At 50.8% G+C, this 18,107-nt stretch overlaps 2 protein-coding genes across 5 annotated transcripts in view; both read right to left on the reverse strand.

Moving 5' to 3' along the window:
* EYA3 (EYA transcriptional coactivator and phosphatase 3) overlaps positions 1 to 6,275 on the reverse strand; it is a 42,312-nt gene extending 36,037 nt beyond the window's left edge. For 2 of the 3 annotated variants that reach the window (XM_063177664.1, XM_063177662.1), the window contains exon 1: positions 6,198 to 6,275. The gene's annotated coding sequence lies outside the window, so the exon portion shown is untranslated. Of the gene's footprint in view, positions 1 to 3,434; positions 3,609 to 6,197 lie in introns of those variants that run through there. The other variant, XM_063177663.1, reaches the window with a different exon arrangement.
* A 615-nt stretch (positions 6,276 to 6,890) lies between these two features.
* On the reverse strand, positions 6,891 to 17,534 carry PTAFR (platelet activating factor receptor). 2 transcript variants are annotated; one of them, XM_063177441.1, is made up of 3 exons: positions 17,165 to 17,534; positions 13,236 to 13,423; positions 6,891 to 10,311 (listed from the first exon to the last, which is right to left on the reverse strand). In XM_063177441.1, the coding sequence occupies exon 3, from the start codon at positions 10,255 to 10,257 to the stop codon at positions 9,190 to 9,192; it is 1,068 nt and encodes a 355-aa protein (XP_063033511.1). In that variant the 5' UTR covers positions 10,258 to 10,311; positions 13,236 to 13,423; positions 17,165 to 17,534; the 3' UTR covers positions 6,891 to 9,189. The 2 variants fall into 2 exon arrangements, with proteins under 2 accessions (XP_063033511.1, XP_063033512.1); XM_063177442.1 differs by having other exon boundaries at positions 13,236 to 13,559.
* Positions 17,535 to 18,107: the final 573 nt, after the last annotated feature.

Consider the following 18,107-nt stretch of genomic DNA (forward strand, 5'->3'; position numbering starts at 1 on the left):
TGGGGAGGAAGAAGATCCTCCCAAGCCTCCTCTTCTCCAGGCTGAGCCACACCAGCTGCTCCTCATCACATCTGTGCTTCAGCCTCTTCCCCAGCTCTGCTCCCACCTCTGAACATGCTGCAGCCCTTCAACTTCTGTATTGTAGTGAGGGGCCCAAAACTGAACCCAAAAGAGAGGGAAATCACTTCCCTATTCCTTGACACACCTTTTTTCACACAGGATGCCCTTGGCATCTCTGGCCACCTACCCACATGCTGGTTCATGTTCAGCAGCTGCCAACCAGCACCCTCAGGTCCCTTCCCACCACTTTCCTCCCAGCCTGGAGTGTTCCATGGGATTGTTGTGCTTAGGATGCACTCCATTCCCTTGCCCAGAACATTCAGAAAGATATTAAGCAGGACTGGTCCCAATCCTGAACCCTGCAGAACTCCACCAGTGCCCAGCCCCACAGGGATGTAGCTCCATTCCCCTTCACCCTCTGGGCCCAGCCATATCAAAGTTTTAAACCCAGCAAAGAGTTTAAACCCAACCTGCCCAAGCCCTGAGCAGCCACTTTCTCCAGGAGAAATGGAGTTAAAGGGTTTACTAAGGTTCAGGTAGAGACATCCACCTTGTAGAAGGAGATCAGGTTGGTCAGGCAGGATCTGCCTCTTCTAAACACTGGGACTGACCCCTGTAGGTGCCACACAATGCCATGGAGATGGTTTGTTCCACAGTCTTCCTCTCCACTGAGGCTGCAGTCCCCCTCAGATCCATTTTCTGACCCTCCTTCTAGATGGGCATTGCACTTGTAAGCATCCAGTCAAGTGGGATTTTCCTGGTTAGCCAGGGAGGCTGGGAAATGATGAAAGGTGGCTCAGTGAGCATTTTCCAGTTCCTTCAGTGCCCTTGACTGGATCCTACATGGCCCCAGAGACTTGTCTAAGTGGTGTAGTCTGTATTTATAGAAACATTTTTATTGTTTTTTACAGCAATGGCAGTAATGTTTTGTGCAAGTTTTCTGTACAAGTGACCTTTGCAGTTATTTGCACTCCTTAGTTGTTCAATGAACAGCAACACAAATACATGGATTAGGCAGCAGAACACTGTAGTGTTGCCATATTTTCTGGTGGGTATCTCATAACAATGTGCATTACACACACAGAACCAGAGCATGCAGCCAAAACAACCCAAAACATCACCCAAATGGAGCAGAGCTGTTCCTCACAATGTTTTCTTTTTCACTCTGTGCCACTCACCACACAACAGCTCCTGACAGAGGAGCAGAGCTTGGCACAGTGCAGCATGGCAGATCTACCCCCTTTTCTTTTTTTAGGTTTAATTAGAATACCCAAATAAAACAAAAGCAGAACAGACACATATTGACATCACCACAATGCAGCAGAGCTCACAGCAAACACTGATACTCCACTCTTGGCTCTTCTCATCCTCCACACACACCCACGTGCCCCTGGGTGCAACACACACAGGTATCAGCAAAATACTGTGACAACCAGACAAATAAACCCTTGTGATGAGTGCTGCTGGGTGAGTCCCTGCTCTCTCTCCATGCTCCTTCCCTTCTTTATCAGCCAGGAAATTTCAGAATTAAACACTGTAAAAGTTACAAGGAAGGCACTTTGCATGCCCTGTTTCTGAAGGTATGGATGGTCATGACAAGCCTCCAAATGCTGTCACAATGTAGGAGTGAAAAATCATTATTTGATTAAAATTTCATGACCTTAAAATAGAAAAAAAAAAAAAAAACCACAACGAGAAAATAACTGAAATCAAACATGGAAATACAAATCTAGTTTTCTCCTAAGCAAAGCCTGTTCACTGACAGAAGGTTCCCCATGATTTTTAGATCCTTGAAGGGTTATCAGTGCTCTGAGAGTGCAGCTCACTCTGCCTGACCCATGACACATGCTTGTTATCCCAGTTCTTATGCAATGCTTTCTCAATTCGATTTTGAAACGCAGCAGGGAAAATTTTAATGGGGAAAAGAACTGTTTTCACAAAAGGAAGATTTGGAAAGAACAACTTCATCCTCAAGGAAAACAACTCCCACTGAGCCCAGAAATCATGTGGCAACTCCTGCTGGACAGAGCCAACACACATCACTCACAGGGCAGGAGAACACAGAACTGCTGCCACCTTTCAGTGACAGAACCAAAGCACAGAGATTTACAGAAACATCAGCCAAACAGAACAATTGATTTCCTCCTCTCTTCCTCAGAATACAACCTGCAGTGAGACCAAACAGATTTTCCCCTGAAGACCACACAGAGTGTGAAATCTCACAGCCCCTATACATTTTTGTGTTTCTGGAAATAATTAAACAGGTCACAAACTTCTAGAGCTGCAGTCCTAGACAGTAAAAAAAAAATAAAAAATGCTGTTTGACTTTCATGGTTTTAAAAACAAACATCCCAGCAGCAGGACACACTGCCCTTAATTCCTAAAAGCCACTTCAGACATATCCTAATAGATCAGGACACTTCCTGAACAAAAGACTGAACTTTTTAAACTTCTCTCAGCCAGACAGCAAATCTGCATCACATTAACCACAAAAAGGAATTATTGACATTATGCAGCTCCAAATTCCATTTTCAATAAAAGATTTGACTCATACATCTCAAAAAGTCACACAGCTAGCACCAGAGGCTACCAGGAAAATGCACCTATACTTGTGTTAGAGGAACTTTTCAGAACTCAACTGTACTCAGAGGTCCCAGAAGAAGTCAAGATGACCAGTAACAAAATAAACAGCCAGCTCACAGTTTGTCCAGAAGGCTGATCTGATCTGTGCAGCGCTGTGGGGACCCTGAAGAGGCAATGTTTGATCATCAAGGACAGATTCCCCAAGCACAAGAGCCCAGTCCAGCCCAAGAGGCAAGAGAATGAGCAAATGCAGGGCAAGGACAGTTTGGCTGGACAGACAAATTCTGACTAAGCTCAAAAAGAAAGAATCTGAGAGGTCAAGCAAATTAGTGTGAGACTGACTTGTAAAATCCCAGAAATGGAATTACACATAACAGTGCATTCTGTATAGAAATAGGAACCATCACCCAAGGTTTAAAGCTGCCACCTGCTTCATGTGAAGTTCCAGCTGGTGACTCTCAGGGAAACAGCACTGTCAGTATTCAAACACAACCAAGAAACATTTCAAGACACAGCAGGAAGCTCCTGGGATGCAAGAATAGTGCTCTGGTCAAGGCTTAACTCATGAGAGACTCATCTGCTGCAGAACTGAACCTCTGAAATTAGGCTAGACATACCCTTAACCCCAAATAAAAGTCCATTTAAGAGATGGAAAGAGTCCCCATGACAATACTGCATTATTTTTCTAAATACAAGGCTTGTTTTGTGGTTAGCCTGTTCAGTTAAGGCCTGATGGGTGACACCTGGAACAGACAGGGCAGCGACTGCTGTGAATCACAGGGACACCATACCCTGAAGAGGCTGCTGTGCCCTGCTGTGTCACAGCACTCTCCTAAACATCATGTGGGGTATCAGGAGCAGATCCCAGCCCTTGCAACATCCCCTTCACTGAGGCTCTGCAGGCAGCTGCAAGAAGAAAGAAAGGATTTGAAGTTACTCCCTCAGGTACTGGAGCGCCTCCAGTCATGGCATGTGCACAAACTATCCCAGAACCACTGCTAGAGAGGAGACACCAGAGAATGCTGCTGGAGAGATGCTGGCTTGCAGCCCTTTAAACAAGTAGAGGAAAAAAAAAATCTAGACAAATCAGAATGAAATAAAGGAAGTAAATTAAGGGTATGAAAAAGACCTTCCTCAATGTATAATGCTGGTCATGGTACAGGGGCAAAAACCACCCCCAAGTTCCTGTAAGAAGATGCTGTCTGGAGATGGGAGGTCTGTAGAAACTGCTTGGTGCAACAACATACATAAAATACCAGCTGTTAAGTCCTGACACAATTCCATTTCAGGCTCAAAAGTTTCCACACCTCTCCATCCTGGCAGCTCCTTCTCCAATCACAGAGTTTTGCAGACCCAGTGAAAGTTTTATCAAGTATCTGTTTTCTAAGAGAAGATTTCAGGGGAAAAGAGCAGAGACTTGTCAAGAGGGGGAAAAAAATAACCCTAATTCTGCTCACTGAGAGTACAGGCATGGAGATACTCACATCCCAATATTCTCTGCTTTATGCCTTGAGTACCTTGTGTGTAGCATGGCTTGCACACAGGCCCACACTACTTACCTGACTTTAATTTCAATTAAAGTATTTCAGTATATTTTATCTATTTATTATAGCCATCTATAACCACCTTTTGGTACAAAGAAGTTAGGAAATGGTACATTAATGTACTGTAGAGGGCTCTAACTCATTCATACAGCACATGGAAACCCATGGAAAATGTCAGAGGACATTTCTAGTGTCCTCTGACATATTCAACTCAAAATTCATTCAACATCTGGAGATTTCCAGGGCAAACCTTTGAGAAGTTGCAAATACTTCCAAAGTCACCAATTACTTGGGAATTCCTACAGATATTGCCTACATCCATGAGTGTTTTTCAAACAAATTATATGAAAAGCAACAACTTTTCAATCAGATGCGCCGCACAACCCAACAATACACAGTTCCCCAGGTAACATAACTGCGGCTGAGGGGGAGACAAAAGCTGCAGGCAAACACTGCAGGAATTGCAGCTTGGAAACTGCAGGACCTCGAGCTCAGGATGTTTCAAAGAGAGCAGGGAGAATGCACCAGCAGATCAGTGCTTGTGTGGCAAAAGCTGGATGGAGAACCCTGGAGTAAGAGGGATCGCACCATGAGGTAGCAAGGAAAATCCCTCAAAACATAGTAGGTTCAGCCCAACCAGCCTGTGGGTCTGCAGGCTGAGAAAACCACTAATTTCATGTATTTTTAAAAGTAACTTATTATGAAACCACTGACTTCAGGCACATGAATTGTGATTCTTAATCAAACATACCCTAATCAGCTTCCAGAGTTTAAGGTAATGCACAACGGACAAAACTGAAGGAAACCAAACAAGTGGCAGACAAGATTTTTATGATTATCATTATCCTCATCAGTATGTTGCCTGTTAATTACCAGTTGGAGGTTACTGCACTACAGATTAGGTGCATCATAGAAACAGAGCCAGCTCCATTATGAAAGCAAACTCCACCACGACTCTTTGATGCTCCATCAGAAGGGCTACAGTGATGTTCCATCAAGGACTAGCTCTAGTCTGGAATCCATTCAGCCACACCAGGCAGCACAGCAACCAATCTAACAAGGCATTCTGTGCTGGACTTGGCTGTACATAAAGCTCCAACAACTCTGCACAGCATTCCCAGAACCAGGAACATACAGCAGAGCCCACCTGGATCCAACCTCGCTTGTGAAGCCTAAGCCCAGCCCAAACATCCTATTAGAGTGTACAGGCTCCAGCATAAGCATTAAACCCAGCCAGGAGCGATGCAGGTGTGCTGAACCGTGCCCTGGGGGAGCCGGCACAGCCCGTGCCCGGCACCGGGAGCTGCGGTCCCTCCTGTGGCCATCTCCCGAGCCCCGGGCAGCGCTGGGGCCGGCTCTGGGTCCCTCTGGGCGCTCCTCAGTGCCTGGGCGAGCCCAGGGAGCCGGGCAGTGCCCCGGGGCCGGCTCTGGGTCCCTCTGGGCGCTCCTCAGTGCCTGGGTGAGCCCAGGGAGCCGGGCAGTGCCCCGGGGCCGGCTCTGGGTCCCTCTGCGCGCTCCTCAGTGCCTGGGCGAGCCCAGAGAGCCGGGCAGTGCCCCGGGGCCGGCTCTGGGTTCCCTATCCGCTCCTCAGTGCCTGGGTGAGCCCAGGGAGCCGGGCAGTGCCCCGGGGCCGGCTCTGGGTTCCCTATCCGCTCCTCAGTGCCTGGGCGAGCCCAGGGAGCCGGGCAGTGCCCCCTGCCCCTCCTGCCTTTCTCCCGGCCTTTCCGCGCACCAGCAGCGGCGAAGGAGCCGGGACAGCCGGGCTCGGGGGCGGCCAGGCAAGGTCCAGCCCCGGAGCAGGTCCAGCCCCGGAGCAGGTCCAGCCCCGCGCCGCCGGTGCTGCCGCGGCCGCTCGGGCCCGTGCTCCGGCGGAGCAGGGGCAGGAGCGCACGCTGAGCACACGCGTCGGCCTCGCCGCCCGCGGCCCCGCAGACGCCGGTTCGCCGGTGCCAGCCCGAGCCCGCGAACAGCACCGGGGGCTCCGTGCGCAGGGCCCGAGCAGGTTCTTACCAAGAGGCGGCTCCGGAGCCGGGCCCGGGGCCCGCAGCGGACATGGCAGCGGCGCCCGCGCTCCCCGCCCGCCGCCGGAACAGAGCGCGGCGCCGGCAGTGGCGTCACTGCCCGCCCGCCGGGGCGGGGCCGCCGCCGTGAGGGAGCCGGGCCCGTGTGGGTCTGGGCGCTGTGGCGGCCTCACTCTTGGAGAAAACGGAAAATATTTTTTTGTGAAGTCGCCCTCATTCACTGTCCCAAGTGTATTTAAATAGAGAGGAGCCAGGCTGGGTGTCACCAAAGCTGCTCAGTCACCGCCCTCAGCCGGGCAGGGCAGAGCAAACCCAACGAAAGGCTCTGGGGCGAGAGCGGGGTAGGACGGATCTCTCACCCACCACCGCTACGGCAGACATGGCCCGGCTGAGGGAATCCGTTTGATTTATTGCGAGATAAATCAGAGTAGAGTAACGAGAAATAAACCCACATCTTAACCCCCCCAGCCCTCCGGGCAGGAGATCTCTCACCCAGCGCCTGTACGGCAGACATGGCCCGGCTGAGGGAATCAGTTTAATTTATTGCGAGATAAATCAGAGCAGGGTAACCAGAAATAAACCCACATCTTAATCCCTCAGCCCTCCGGGCTCCCGGACTCGGTATTCTCGATTCTCTCCCTCCTCCCCACAGCATTACAGAAAGATGAGAAAGTGGGAAAAGTTAAAGGGCAAAAAAACACTTGGGGAACGCACTTTATTTAAAAGATCTTTTGAGGATCCATTTCATCGCAAGGTAAAGCAGAGTAATGCAACATTGCAGTAAGACCAAGAAAGTATTTCCAGGAACAGAAGTAGCAGCTTAGCCTGTATTTTAGAAATGCATTTTTACAGAATAATTAGCATAACATCTCCTGAAGTGGCCCTGGGGCTTTTCTCTCTGCTTATCCTTTTCCTCAGATGCAAGTTTATGTTTGTTCCCTGAGCCCACAGTGCTTGCTGTGGAATAAAGGCTGTTACGTACCCGTGGTAAAGACCTGAACTGTAAACTCCCACAAGCTTTCCAAGAACCAGTGGAAGATCATGCCAGCTTTCCATGTAAAAATATTTTCCATTTCCTCCGAGAGTTGCCAAGCTCCATCCATCAGGGCTTTAGGGTCTGTGAAATGAGAGCTCCACTATTGCTGGGAGCCAAGGGGGAAGGCAGGTCCTCCCCTCTGCCAGCTGTGAGAGCTCCTCATCCAAAATGTGCTCACAGAACAGTGCAGAAATAGAGGCAGATTCTCATTTTCAAATTACAAAAATTGCTCCCTTGCTGCATGCTGTGGCTCTGCAGATTCAGAGTGCATCTTTGAAGGTGTCTGAGGAGCATAAGGTACTGGCAAATGTTTATTTTGGGTGGCTATTACTGGAGCAGAGCCCAGGACTAGGAGGGAGATGCACTCTTATTGTGATCAGACTCTGGCACTGGGCCTGGAGTGCAGGGCTGGCCCTGGCAATGGCCTTAGAAAAATAAACATCTTAATTCTTTTCCTTACTGGAACAAAGAGGGACAAAAGCTGCCTGGGGAGCTCCAGAGGATACATCTGAAGGACCTGTGTCTCCGCTGGCAAAGCAGTACAAATATTGGTCCTGTCTTTGGAAAGGCTTGAGTTTATCTCTCCTCTTCTTAGGCAGGTATGGGAGGGCTGCTGTCCTGCACATGAACAATTGGTGTCACAGGTCAGATACCCTGCTCCTGTCATCAACAGACCAGGACATTTAGGGAACCAACAACTGTTGTGAAAACAAGTAAGTTCCCTTCCCTGCCCAATTTCCTGTGCCAGATTGAGCAATTTGGGTTAGAAAAGGAACCCCAAGTGTCTCATGACTGGTAACAGAACTCAGCACCCATGGAAAACCACTTTGCCCTGGGCATGGAGTGTGTGAATTATTTCTCTGTCAAGTGTCCTGACCTAACACTTCACTTGCTGTAGATCAAGAACTAGTCAGCTTCAACAGGATGGAGGAAAAAATAATGTAATGGCTCTAATCCTAAATTAAATAAATAAGTAGAAAGATACAGAAGCATTTTAAGCTTTTTTTTTTTTTCCTTATCGTAATGCCCATGCTGACAGTAGCCCTCTGTTATCTGGAGCCTCCTGAGCAAGACTGGTTGTCTGCAGTCAGTCAGAAATTACTGAACTGAGTGCACAGGCCACTGGCTGGCCAGTTCTGCTTTCACACAGGAAGCCAGGGCAGACCATAGTGTCCTTTGGCAATAATGCTGATCTGGTGGAGGGAGGGGGGAGGTAAGCTAGGGACTGCCAATTTCTCTTCCTTTCCTTCCCTTCCCTACTTTGCTGACCCAAGATTTGCAAGTAAAGATTCATAATAGCTGCTCCCAGACATCTGTTTGGATCGCAGCAGACCGTGTGAGCTGCTAAGAAGGAATGAAGGGATCAGAGGTGCAGATCTCTTTGACAGCAGCTGAGGAATTCCATGGACTGTGTCCCTTACAGCCACTCAGGAGCTTCATTAGCTCAGACTCTCTTCACCAGACCATGTAAGCTGCTTAGAAGAGCCCCCTGATGGCACTCAGAGCTCCATGTGTTCTTCCAGGTATTTCAGAAGTCCCTCACAGCTCTGATACTGGATCCACTGTGAGAGCTGGGCAGGCAGAGGAGCAGGTTGGTGCTGTCTGGACTGACACAGTGGGTAATTTTGGTACACTCAGCTTCTAGCTGCTCACTGCAGAGGCTCAGTGACACATTTTTTTTCATGTTAAAGCAGTCATCTGAGCTGTTCTCAGTGCCCATGAGAACACCAGCCTGGACACAAGGAGCTTTGCTGCCAAATTACTGCAGGTTCCAGTTCTGCCCTTTGCATGTGACAGAAGAACTGAGCATCCATTCTTCTGTCTAATGGGAAAAAGAAAATGTAAAATCCTGGTCCTCTGTTGTGTCCCTTGGTACCTCTTCTTGAGAAAAGATGAGTGAATAATTCCCACCTCTCCATGTGCAATCAGAAAACACCAAGTGGCCCTAACAGATCCTGACGCCATCCTCTTGGTGAACAGTGCCCTCAATGATTGTATCAGTCGTTTGCCTGGAGCATTTGCGGCTCCCTCTCATGCTTTTCAGGTTTTCTGAAACGTGCTTCTGGAACTTCTTGGTGAGGAAGCAGTAGATGATCGGGTCCAGCACACAGTTGGTGCTCAAGAGGCACAAAGTCACCTGGTGAGCGTCGTTGAGCTGCTGGCGCAGCTGACAGTTCTCCTTCTGCCACTGCTCCAGGACAGTCAGGGTCCAGGGCAGGTGCACGATGTGGTGGGGCACAAAGCTGATGATGAACACGGCCAGCACCGTGCACACCATCCACAGGGCCCTCTGCTTGACGTGAGCGCTCTTCCGTGGGCGCACTGACTTGGAGAACAGGGTCCTGATGATGACAACGTTCCAGCCTAGTATTAAAAGGAAAATGATGTAGAAGAGGATGCAGATGATGACATGAATGGCAAGAACAGCTGAAACACCGCCCGTGGTGTCGTAGCGCTCAAAGCACCGCGTGAAATTCTTGGAGTCCACCTCCTCTGGAATAGTATTATTGTCAAAAAGATAATACAAAGAGCTGCCCACTATTATGATCCAGATAGCTGCTGATAAGTAGATCCCTCTTCTCTGGGTGGTCAGCTGAGCAGCTTTAATAGGATTAGTCACAGCTTGGTAACGGTTGTATGTGATGACCATCAGAAAGGCAACAGAAGTGTAGGTATTAACAAAAAAAAACCAGCCAGCCACGTTACAGAGGAACTCAGGCATGATCCAGTCTCCATGGTTGTGGTAGTAAACAATCCACATTGGCATTGTAATTAAGAAGAGCAAGTCAGCTACTGTCAGGTTCACCATGAAAATCTTGATTTCATTGAGTTTCTTGGTGGGGTAAATACGGCTGAAAATCCAGAGAACGTAGCAGTTGGCAACAAAGCCTAGAATGAAAATAATGCTGTAGAAAACAGTGAAGAGGCTGTAGCGGAACTCAGAGTCTATGTGGCATGGAATGTAGGAATCAGCACTGCCTTCTGCACCTCCTTTGCCTTTTCCAGACATCATGGTGCTGAGTGGCCACGTCTGAAGCTCAGTTTCCTGACACAGTTTTCTTCTTACCTACAAATAGACAGCAGAAATCAAGATTATTGTTTTGGCACCATTGCTAAACCAAAGCCCCCCTTTCTTTATCAGTTGTCTATGACCATAGGAGTTCTGCCGATGCCTTGGTTCCAGCCAGACACCTGCCTTGTCTTCTCTTCAATCCCATTTCCACAGCATACAAACCTCTGTGTCTTCATCCAGCATTGTTTGCTGCAGTGAGATCTCAGATTACTCATCTCTAATCTTAAAATGCTCTTCTGCATGAAAGTTCTTAGATAAAAGTAATCTGTTACACTTCCCTGTCTCAAACTTAATCTTTTACTAGAATCAGGCGTGTTTTCTATGACTAATCCTCTCCCTGCATGTGGTTCTTCTTTCTTCCTCTGCCACCTCCCCCACGCCCCTACTTCTCACCACAGTTCCTGATACTTTTTATCTTCTTTACGTTTGTTTTTAAAGGATTCCGGATGTGAAACAGTACGTGATAAAAACCTCTCCCAGAACCCCAGAAGAGTTGGGGTTGGAAAAGGCCTTGGGAGATCACCTGACCAGCCCCTGCTGACGCACATTTACCCGGAGCAGATCGTGGAGGAGGGCATCCAGGCAGGGTCTGAATAACTGCAGGGAAGGAGAACCCACAGCTTCTGTGGGCAGCCTGTTCCAGGCCTTTGTTACCCTCGCAGATAAGAAGTTTTTCTCATATTCAGTTGGGACTTTCAGTTTATGCCTGGAATGGGCACCACCATGTCCTGCTGCTGGGCACCACTGAAGAGTCTGGCCCTGTCCCCCTGACCCTTCCTGCAGACACAGACAGACAGACAGACAGGGATGAGGGCCCCTCTCAGACATCTCTTCTCAAGGCTGAGCAGCCCCAGCACCCTCAGCCTTTCCTCACCAGAGAGATGCTCCAGTCCCTTCATCATCTCTGCAGCCTCCACTGGACCCGCTCCAGGAGCCCCATGGCTTCCTTGGGGGCTTTAATTATACACAGAAGTGGCCACTGCACTCCAGATGTGCTGAGTAGAGGAGCAGGATCACTTTCCTCACCTGCTGCTCCTGAGAGTGCCCTCCTGCCTCAAAGCGTTCTGGATCCTCCCCAGCAGCAGGCAGTGCCAGGAACCCCCATCCCATCCTCTGTGGGCTGGGTCCCCCCCGGGTGTCCTTGGGCTGTTGTTCCTCATTTGCACATTCACACGTTTGCAATTTTCCTCTGCAAATGAGGAAGTCAGCTGGAGTTTGCTCTCCCTTTTTCTGCAGAATTGCAACCTCAGTGCTGCTCTCCAGCCCTTAGGAGAGGAAGGCAGCACTCATCTTCCTGAGGGTGCTGTCCTTCCTCACCCCTGCCAGGTCCCCTAAGGACACAACAGTTTCAAGATTTGGACCTTCCCAGGCAGCTGCATTGTGGGCACTGCTGAGCTCCAGGTGTCCCTAAGCTCAGTCTGAGCAGAATGGACACAGAGCTGGCAGAGCTGGGAGCTGGCCCCAGGTGACACAGGCATTTCTCCTCATTCACCTTGATCTCTGCCACCCTTCTGAGAGCCCCCTGACCTCTAAAGAGCAGTAGATTATTCAGGTGGGCTTTGTCACAGGGAGTGTAATGTTTGATACACTAGTCTGACATTGGAATAAGGAATAAAAACCTGAGAAGTCCTAATTACCTAAGATCATTAGAGAACTCTTTTTTTCTTTTTTTTTTCAAATATGTGCCATAAACTCACACTGCTGTGACTATCTGCAACACCAGCAAATAGTTCTGATGCTTAGGACTGGAATCTTTGCAATTAAAGGTGATCTATTTCTGTGGCACTAGACCTGAGTATACCAAGAGTGGAGGGAAAAAAACCAGGTAATGCATCTCTCCAGCAGGATTCATGAGAAGTGCTTACATCAATACATTAGCACAGCTGCTGTTCACAAAATCCCTTCAGACAGTTCCCCAGGGCACTGTCCACCCACACCTCCATTTCTGGCTCTGCAAACTTTGGTGGCCACCAAACTTTGCCCGGGAGCTCTGGTGAACTTTACTGTGTGCAGACTGCACAGCAGCTGCCAGATTTAGCAGATGGGGTGGAAGGGAGAGTGAACATGCATGTCCCTTCACTGTAGGGTTGTGCACAGAAGCTTGAGCCACAGGGAGGGCTGTGCTCTGAAATGAAGGGGTGAATGTGAGAACCAGCTCTGTGACTGCTTCCAGTCTCTGCAATCTCTGGCAGAGGTGGTCTGTGGGAGATGGCAGTGCCTTCTCCTGGCCCCAGCACCACCAGAGCTCAGCTATCTTTGCATTAGAGGCTGTGCTGTGCCAGGGTCCTGCAGGGAATCCCAGGAGAGGTGTCCTGTCCTTCTCAAGAGCCAAGTGAGATCTTGTACAGAGCACAGCCAGGAGGGAGCACAGCCCCATCCCCCAGGAATTTCCCTCCTCAGCCTGAGGAAGCCAGGCTGATGTCTCTGGACATTTGTGGCTGCCCTGAGCCCTGGAGTGCTCTGTGGGGGCTCTCAGCCTGTCCTGCTGGGGCAGTTCCCCTTTCTCTGGAGCCTGTTGGAGCCTGTGCCAGCAGAGAGGCGAGCGGGGCAGGCTCTGGGGGCTGTGGGTGCTGCTCCCTGCTGCAGCAGCAGCCTGTGCTGCCTGGCCAAACCCCCTGAGACCTCCAGCCCGAGGCAGTGCCTTGTCCTCAGTCCCCCAGGCAGTAATTCCAGCTGGTTTGCACCATCAGCTGCACTGGATGCAGGGCTGAGGGTGGAATTAAGCAGCAGGGTCAGGGCACATGCTGATCCTGCTCCTGGTCTGCAGACCCTGCCATGGGCTGTGCCCTCCCAGTCAGGATTTACTGGCTTATAGATGCAAGCAAGCTTTGCCATCAGCAATAATAGATTCCAAGAGGAATAATACTAATAAATTATTAATAAGTATGAATAATACTAATAAAGTATTTTCTGCTTACCAGAGTTGAAAAAAATTCAGCACAATAGGTCCATCTTCAGCCTTAGCAGCAGAGAGGGTTTCACTGAGGATGCTTGGATGTCTCCCAGATGTTATTTTCCCTGCCCTGGGGCTGGACAGTCTCTGCACTGGCAGCTCTTTAGAGCAGGGCACCAGAATGGGAGCAACTGTAGCATGACTGCAGAGTCACTAGAGGAGAGGAAATGTTGACATCACCAAGGAAATGAGAAATAAAATAGGCTGTAGAGGAAAGGCAATTAGGCGCAGCAAAAGTCTGGAGAGTCCTTAAGGCTTTTTCCTCAGAGTGTCTCTGCTTCTGATGATCCTGAAAGAGGGCAAAATTGGGATTTTCCTCTAAATACAGAATAAGAATCCACTCTGTGTCCCCAGTTAGATTTGGGAATAGACAACTTTTTGAGCCTCTTTCTCCCAAACAGATGACTGGCAGAAGAGCTTCCACTTAATAATTTCCAAGAAAGGGACAGGAAACTCCTGGACAGGTTCATTTGGACATATGAACATATGTTCATATATGGACATATGGACAGGTTCATATATGGACATATGAACAGTTCATATATGGACATATGGAAAGGTTCATTTCCTAGCCCTCCCCTTCACACTTGTGTTGGAACTAATTCAGGAGTTCCACCACCCCAAGTCTCCCTTTACTTCAGGGATATTCAGCAGACAGAGACACCAGAGCAGGGCAGATTGTTACCTGTCCCATCCACCATCACATGATGGCCACTATTACCTGAGGCAGCCTGAAGCTCACTCAGCATAGTAATTCAGAGACACCAGTGGTGAGCAAAGCTCTGAAGGTGTGCACCCAGGTGCCAGGCAGGGCCCAGGATCCCCAGGGAGCTCCAGCCAGGCTGGAGATGTGCAAGGGCTCTGCAAACTGCAGGACAATCCATGTCCAGCTGCTCTGAACCCCTCTCAGGGTTTGTGCAAGGGCTCTGCAAACTGCAGGACAATCCATGTCCTGCTGCTCTGAACCCCTCTCAGGGGGAGCTCCAAGCCAACCAGAAGTCCATGGACACCACAATTGGCACCACAGCACAGGGTGGCCAAGGTATTTGGAAGCTCCCTGGGCAGAGAGGAACCCCTGCAATGTGAGGGAGCCCCAGAGCACCTGCAGCACACGGGATGGAAGCCTTGGCAGGGTGGGCTGCACGGGGGCTGGCATGTGGAGCAAGGGACAGCCAAGCTCTGCCTGTCAGCCACATGAGGGTGAGCTGAGGCTCCTGCAGTGATGCCCCAGAGCTGTGCTGGGATGGAAGCTGCAGCCATCTCCTTCCCTCTGCCACCAGACCTCCTCCCTCCTTTCCCCTTCCATCAGCTGCTGTAAAGATGAAGGAATCTGACCCTTGAGGGATGAGACAGAGCCCCAGCTCTGCCCTTTAGGCTGCTCCTGGGGGTTTAAACTTAAAACCAAACAAGATCCAACCACAGAGGTTGGCTGACAGCCAGTCCAAGTCTCTGGGGAGAGCAGCCAACAATGTCAGGGCCAAGGGGAATGTTTGCAGGGGATGTAGCAACACTTGACAAGTCTTGGTTCACTGTCCTGCCACAACCCAGCTCTTAGAGGAAATGAAAGCCCGGGGGGTTTTGGGCTGGGGAGGAACCTTCAAAAGTCTCCATCCTTCCTCTGCTCAGCCATGGCCATTCTAAATCAGCAGATCCCTTTGCCCCCATACAGTGCCCAGAGCCAGCTCCTCCCTTTGACTCCCTTCCCACCTGGGAACCCTCTTTCCCTGCTCTCCTGGCCCTGCTGCCAATTGCTGAGCACTCCAATATTGAGATGCATTTTGCCAGGGGGCCTGGGCTCGTTCAGCACTCCTGGCACTCTGGCTGCCCTGTGCTTGACAATATTTCCTGTTCTTCCTGTCTAGGGAATGCACACACCAGCTGACAGCTCTGACAGCTATGCAAGTGTAGAGAAAAAAACCCATCTTGAAAATGCCTTTACTTTCATCAAGCCAACTTGCAACCTAATAAAAAACAAATAAACTTCTCTTCCTCTGATTCCCATAGATGCTGCTAAGGAGCAGTGATCGTCCTTCAGGTTGTTGTACGTGCTGGATCCCAGAGCAGCTGTTCCAAATTCCACTCTCTGGGGAAAACCCCACACAGGCTGTTCCCCCTGGGTCTGGCACCCAGCCATGGCAGATGCCCAGTGCCTCCTGTGAGCCCCACCTGCCTCTGGCACATGCCCTTGAGGTAATTTCCTTCTTAGATGCAGCCTGGTAGCAATAACTCACTTTGGATAACCACATGTACATTTCAGAGGGATCAGAAACTCTTGGTTTTGTAAGCAAATATCCAGAGATTTCTTCCCAAGAGCAAGCTACACTGCGTAGGCAGAGCAGAGCTTTCCAAGGAGTGCAAATGGAGGAGCAGCACTTCAGCTGATGGGTCTGTGACAGCAGCAAACAAGGACAAGATGAAACTCCAACATGCAGCTCGTGACAGCACCAGCCCCTAGCACACAGGTGAGCTCGATCCCTGCTGGTTCCAGTCCCCAGGACACATTCTTGAGTACCAGGATGGGTCTTTGAAAAAGCATGAAATTCTTTTGGAGCTGCAGCACACACTCAGCTGGTGCTGTGTTACTGTCTGATGAGGGTAGAGTCATCATCCCTCGAAGAGTTCAAAAAAAGACTGGATGTGGCACTTGCTGCCATGATCTAGTTGAATTGTTAGAACATGGGTTGGACTTGATGATCTTACAGGTCTCTTCCAGCCTTGAATTTCTGTGATTCTCTGAGTTCCCATGAGTTCCCACTACTCACTGAACACTCTGCAGAATTTTCTTTTGCTTGTTGCAGGCTGAGCACAGCCTGTCCCCACCTCCTTACCAACCCTGCAGGAATGTGCCCCGGAGCTGGGCTTGCTCAGCAGGAGAGGAAAACACACCAACCCAAGGGCCAGAGACACTCCTGGGCAGGGGCACTCCCTGGGTCCCCTCTGACAGCTAAGGCTGTGCCACAGGGATTGCCCAGACTGGCAGAGAAATGTCCCTGCTGGTAGCTGTGGGTGAGGCAGGGAGCAGGGCCGCCTCCAGCTGCTAGTGGCTGCACGGGGCAGAGGGGTGAGCTCATGGGCCACCGTGTCAGGAGGTGTGAGCTACAGCCCCAGGCTGTCACAGCTCTGCTGGGGACAAAAGCCACGTCCTGCCTGAGCTGCCACAGCTGGGACAGTGATCCTGCTGCTCCCAGCTGCAGAGACACCTCCTGTCACAGCTGGGACAGTGATCCTGCTGCTCCCAACCTCCTGCCACAGCTGGGACACTGATCCTGCTGCTCCCAGCTGCAGTGACACCTCCTGTCACAGCTGGGACAGTGATCCTGCTGCTCCCAGCTGCAGAGACACCTCCTGTCACAGCTGGGACACAGATCCTGCTGCTCCCAGCTGCACAGACACCTCCTGCCCCATCTGCTGCCTTCTGTTCCATCTGCCTGCCCAGGCTGGGCAGGGGCTGTGCACAAGTGGGATGAGGGACCTGCCCTCCTTGAGAGGCTCCAAGCACTGCCTCCTCTTCCTCACAGGAGTAAGGTCCAGGCAGGGCTCCTCACCAAGCAAAGGCAGGGTCGTTGTCACTCAGGGGTGGAATGGGAGCTGGGTGAGAGCAGCCCCCTCCCACCCCACAGCCCCAAAGGCAGCAGCAGCAGATCCCTGACTCACTGTCACAGTGCTCCTCCTCCCCCCAGCCCTGCTTGCTGGGCACACAGAGCAAGGAGTGTCTCCCCACACCCTGCTGGGAGGATGAAGGTGTCTCAGAAGCCCTTTGAGGTGCCACAGCTCAGAGATCCACGGGGGATGCTGAGCCAGCCCATGTCCTGAGTTACCCAGACACAGAAGGAGCTTGTGGAGTTTAGGGAGGGAGGCCTGGGAGAGCAAGCAGAAGGGAAAGGAGAGTCTTACCTTGGGGGCACAGAGCACCTGCTCCAGCTCAGTCACAGGCCCCAGCCCACCAGGACTGTGCTGCAAGGGGAGAGACCAGCAGGGCTGAGCCGTGTGTGTGTGTGCTCCTGTCTGGGAAGAGGCTCTGACAGGAAAGAGGGCGTGGGGCTGGCTCCCAGGTGAGTGACTCACTTCCCTCTTGGCACTTGTGACCTGCTCAGCCGTGCCCTGGCTGCACCCTGGGGCTTGACACCAGTTCCTGTGGTCCTTCCTTGGGCAGGCAGCAGACGTGACACACTTGATGGTGAGGGGCTGTCACACTGCTGTGGCACCTGGTGCACACAGGCCAGAGATGGGGTAACCCAGCCCTGAGCAGCTCCAGGTCAGGGGCACTCCCTGGGGTGCAGAGGTGGTCCCAGCACCCTCAGCAGATCTGTCCTCTGGGCTCCTCATTTCCTTCCAGGTCCCAGGGTCAGGAGGCAGCACAGGGAGTACTTGTTCCAGGGCTTCCATCATGGGTGGAGATCCATAGGCAAAGTACCAGGAAGGGCAGTGCTCTGCTCTGGGAATCCCCAAATCAGAAAACATCAGCCAGAAAATACTTCAGGCAGGAGCAGCTCATTCCTGTTCCCCTTCTGCAGTGCTATAAACCCCCCTTGGTCCTTGTGCTCCTTCAGCCTGGGAAGAAAGGGTGGTCAGGGACATGGGGGACCCTCTCCTTCCTGCTCTGCCCAGATTCCACATGGGGGCTCCCCCAACATATGCTGTGGCACTGCCATTGCTCAGGTCACGGGCACAACATCCACCTGAGTCACTTAGAACAAGAAATGACACGTTTTTCTGTCTGCTCCCTTTACACCCCACGGGTTGTTTAACAAAGAAATGTTGTTGGTAACAACTGGCTCTTATTTTGGCAGGAAAGGAAACGTGAGGCTTTTAAGACAGTCCTGAAGGACCAGACAGT

This window comes from Melospiza melodia, chromosome 27, assembly GCF_035770615.1.
Source record: "Melospiza melodia melodia isolate bMelMel2 chromosome 27, bMelMel2.pri, whole genome shotgun sequence".
Taxonomy (NCBI): domain Eukaryota; kingdom Metazoa; phylum Chordata; class Aves; order Passeriformes; family Passerellidae; genus Melospiza; species Melospiza melodia.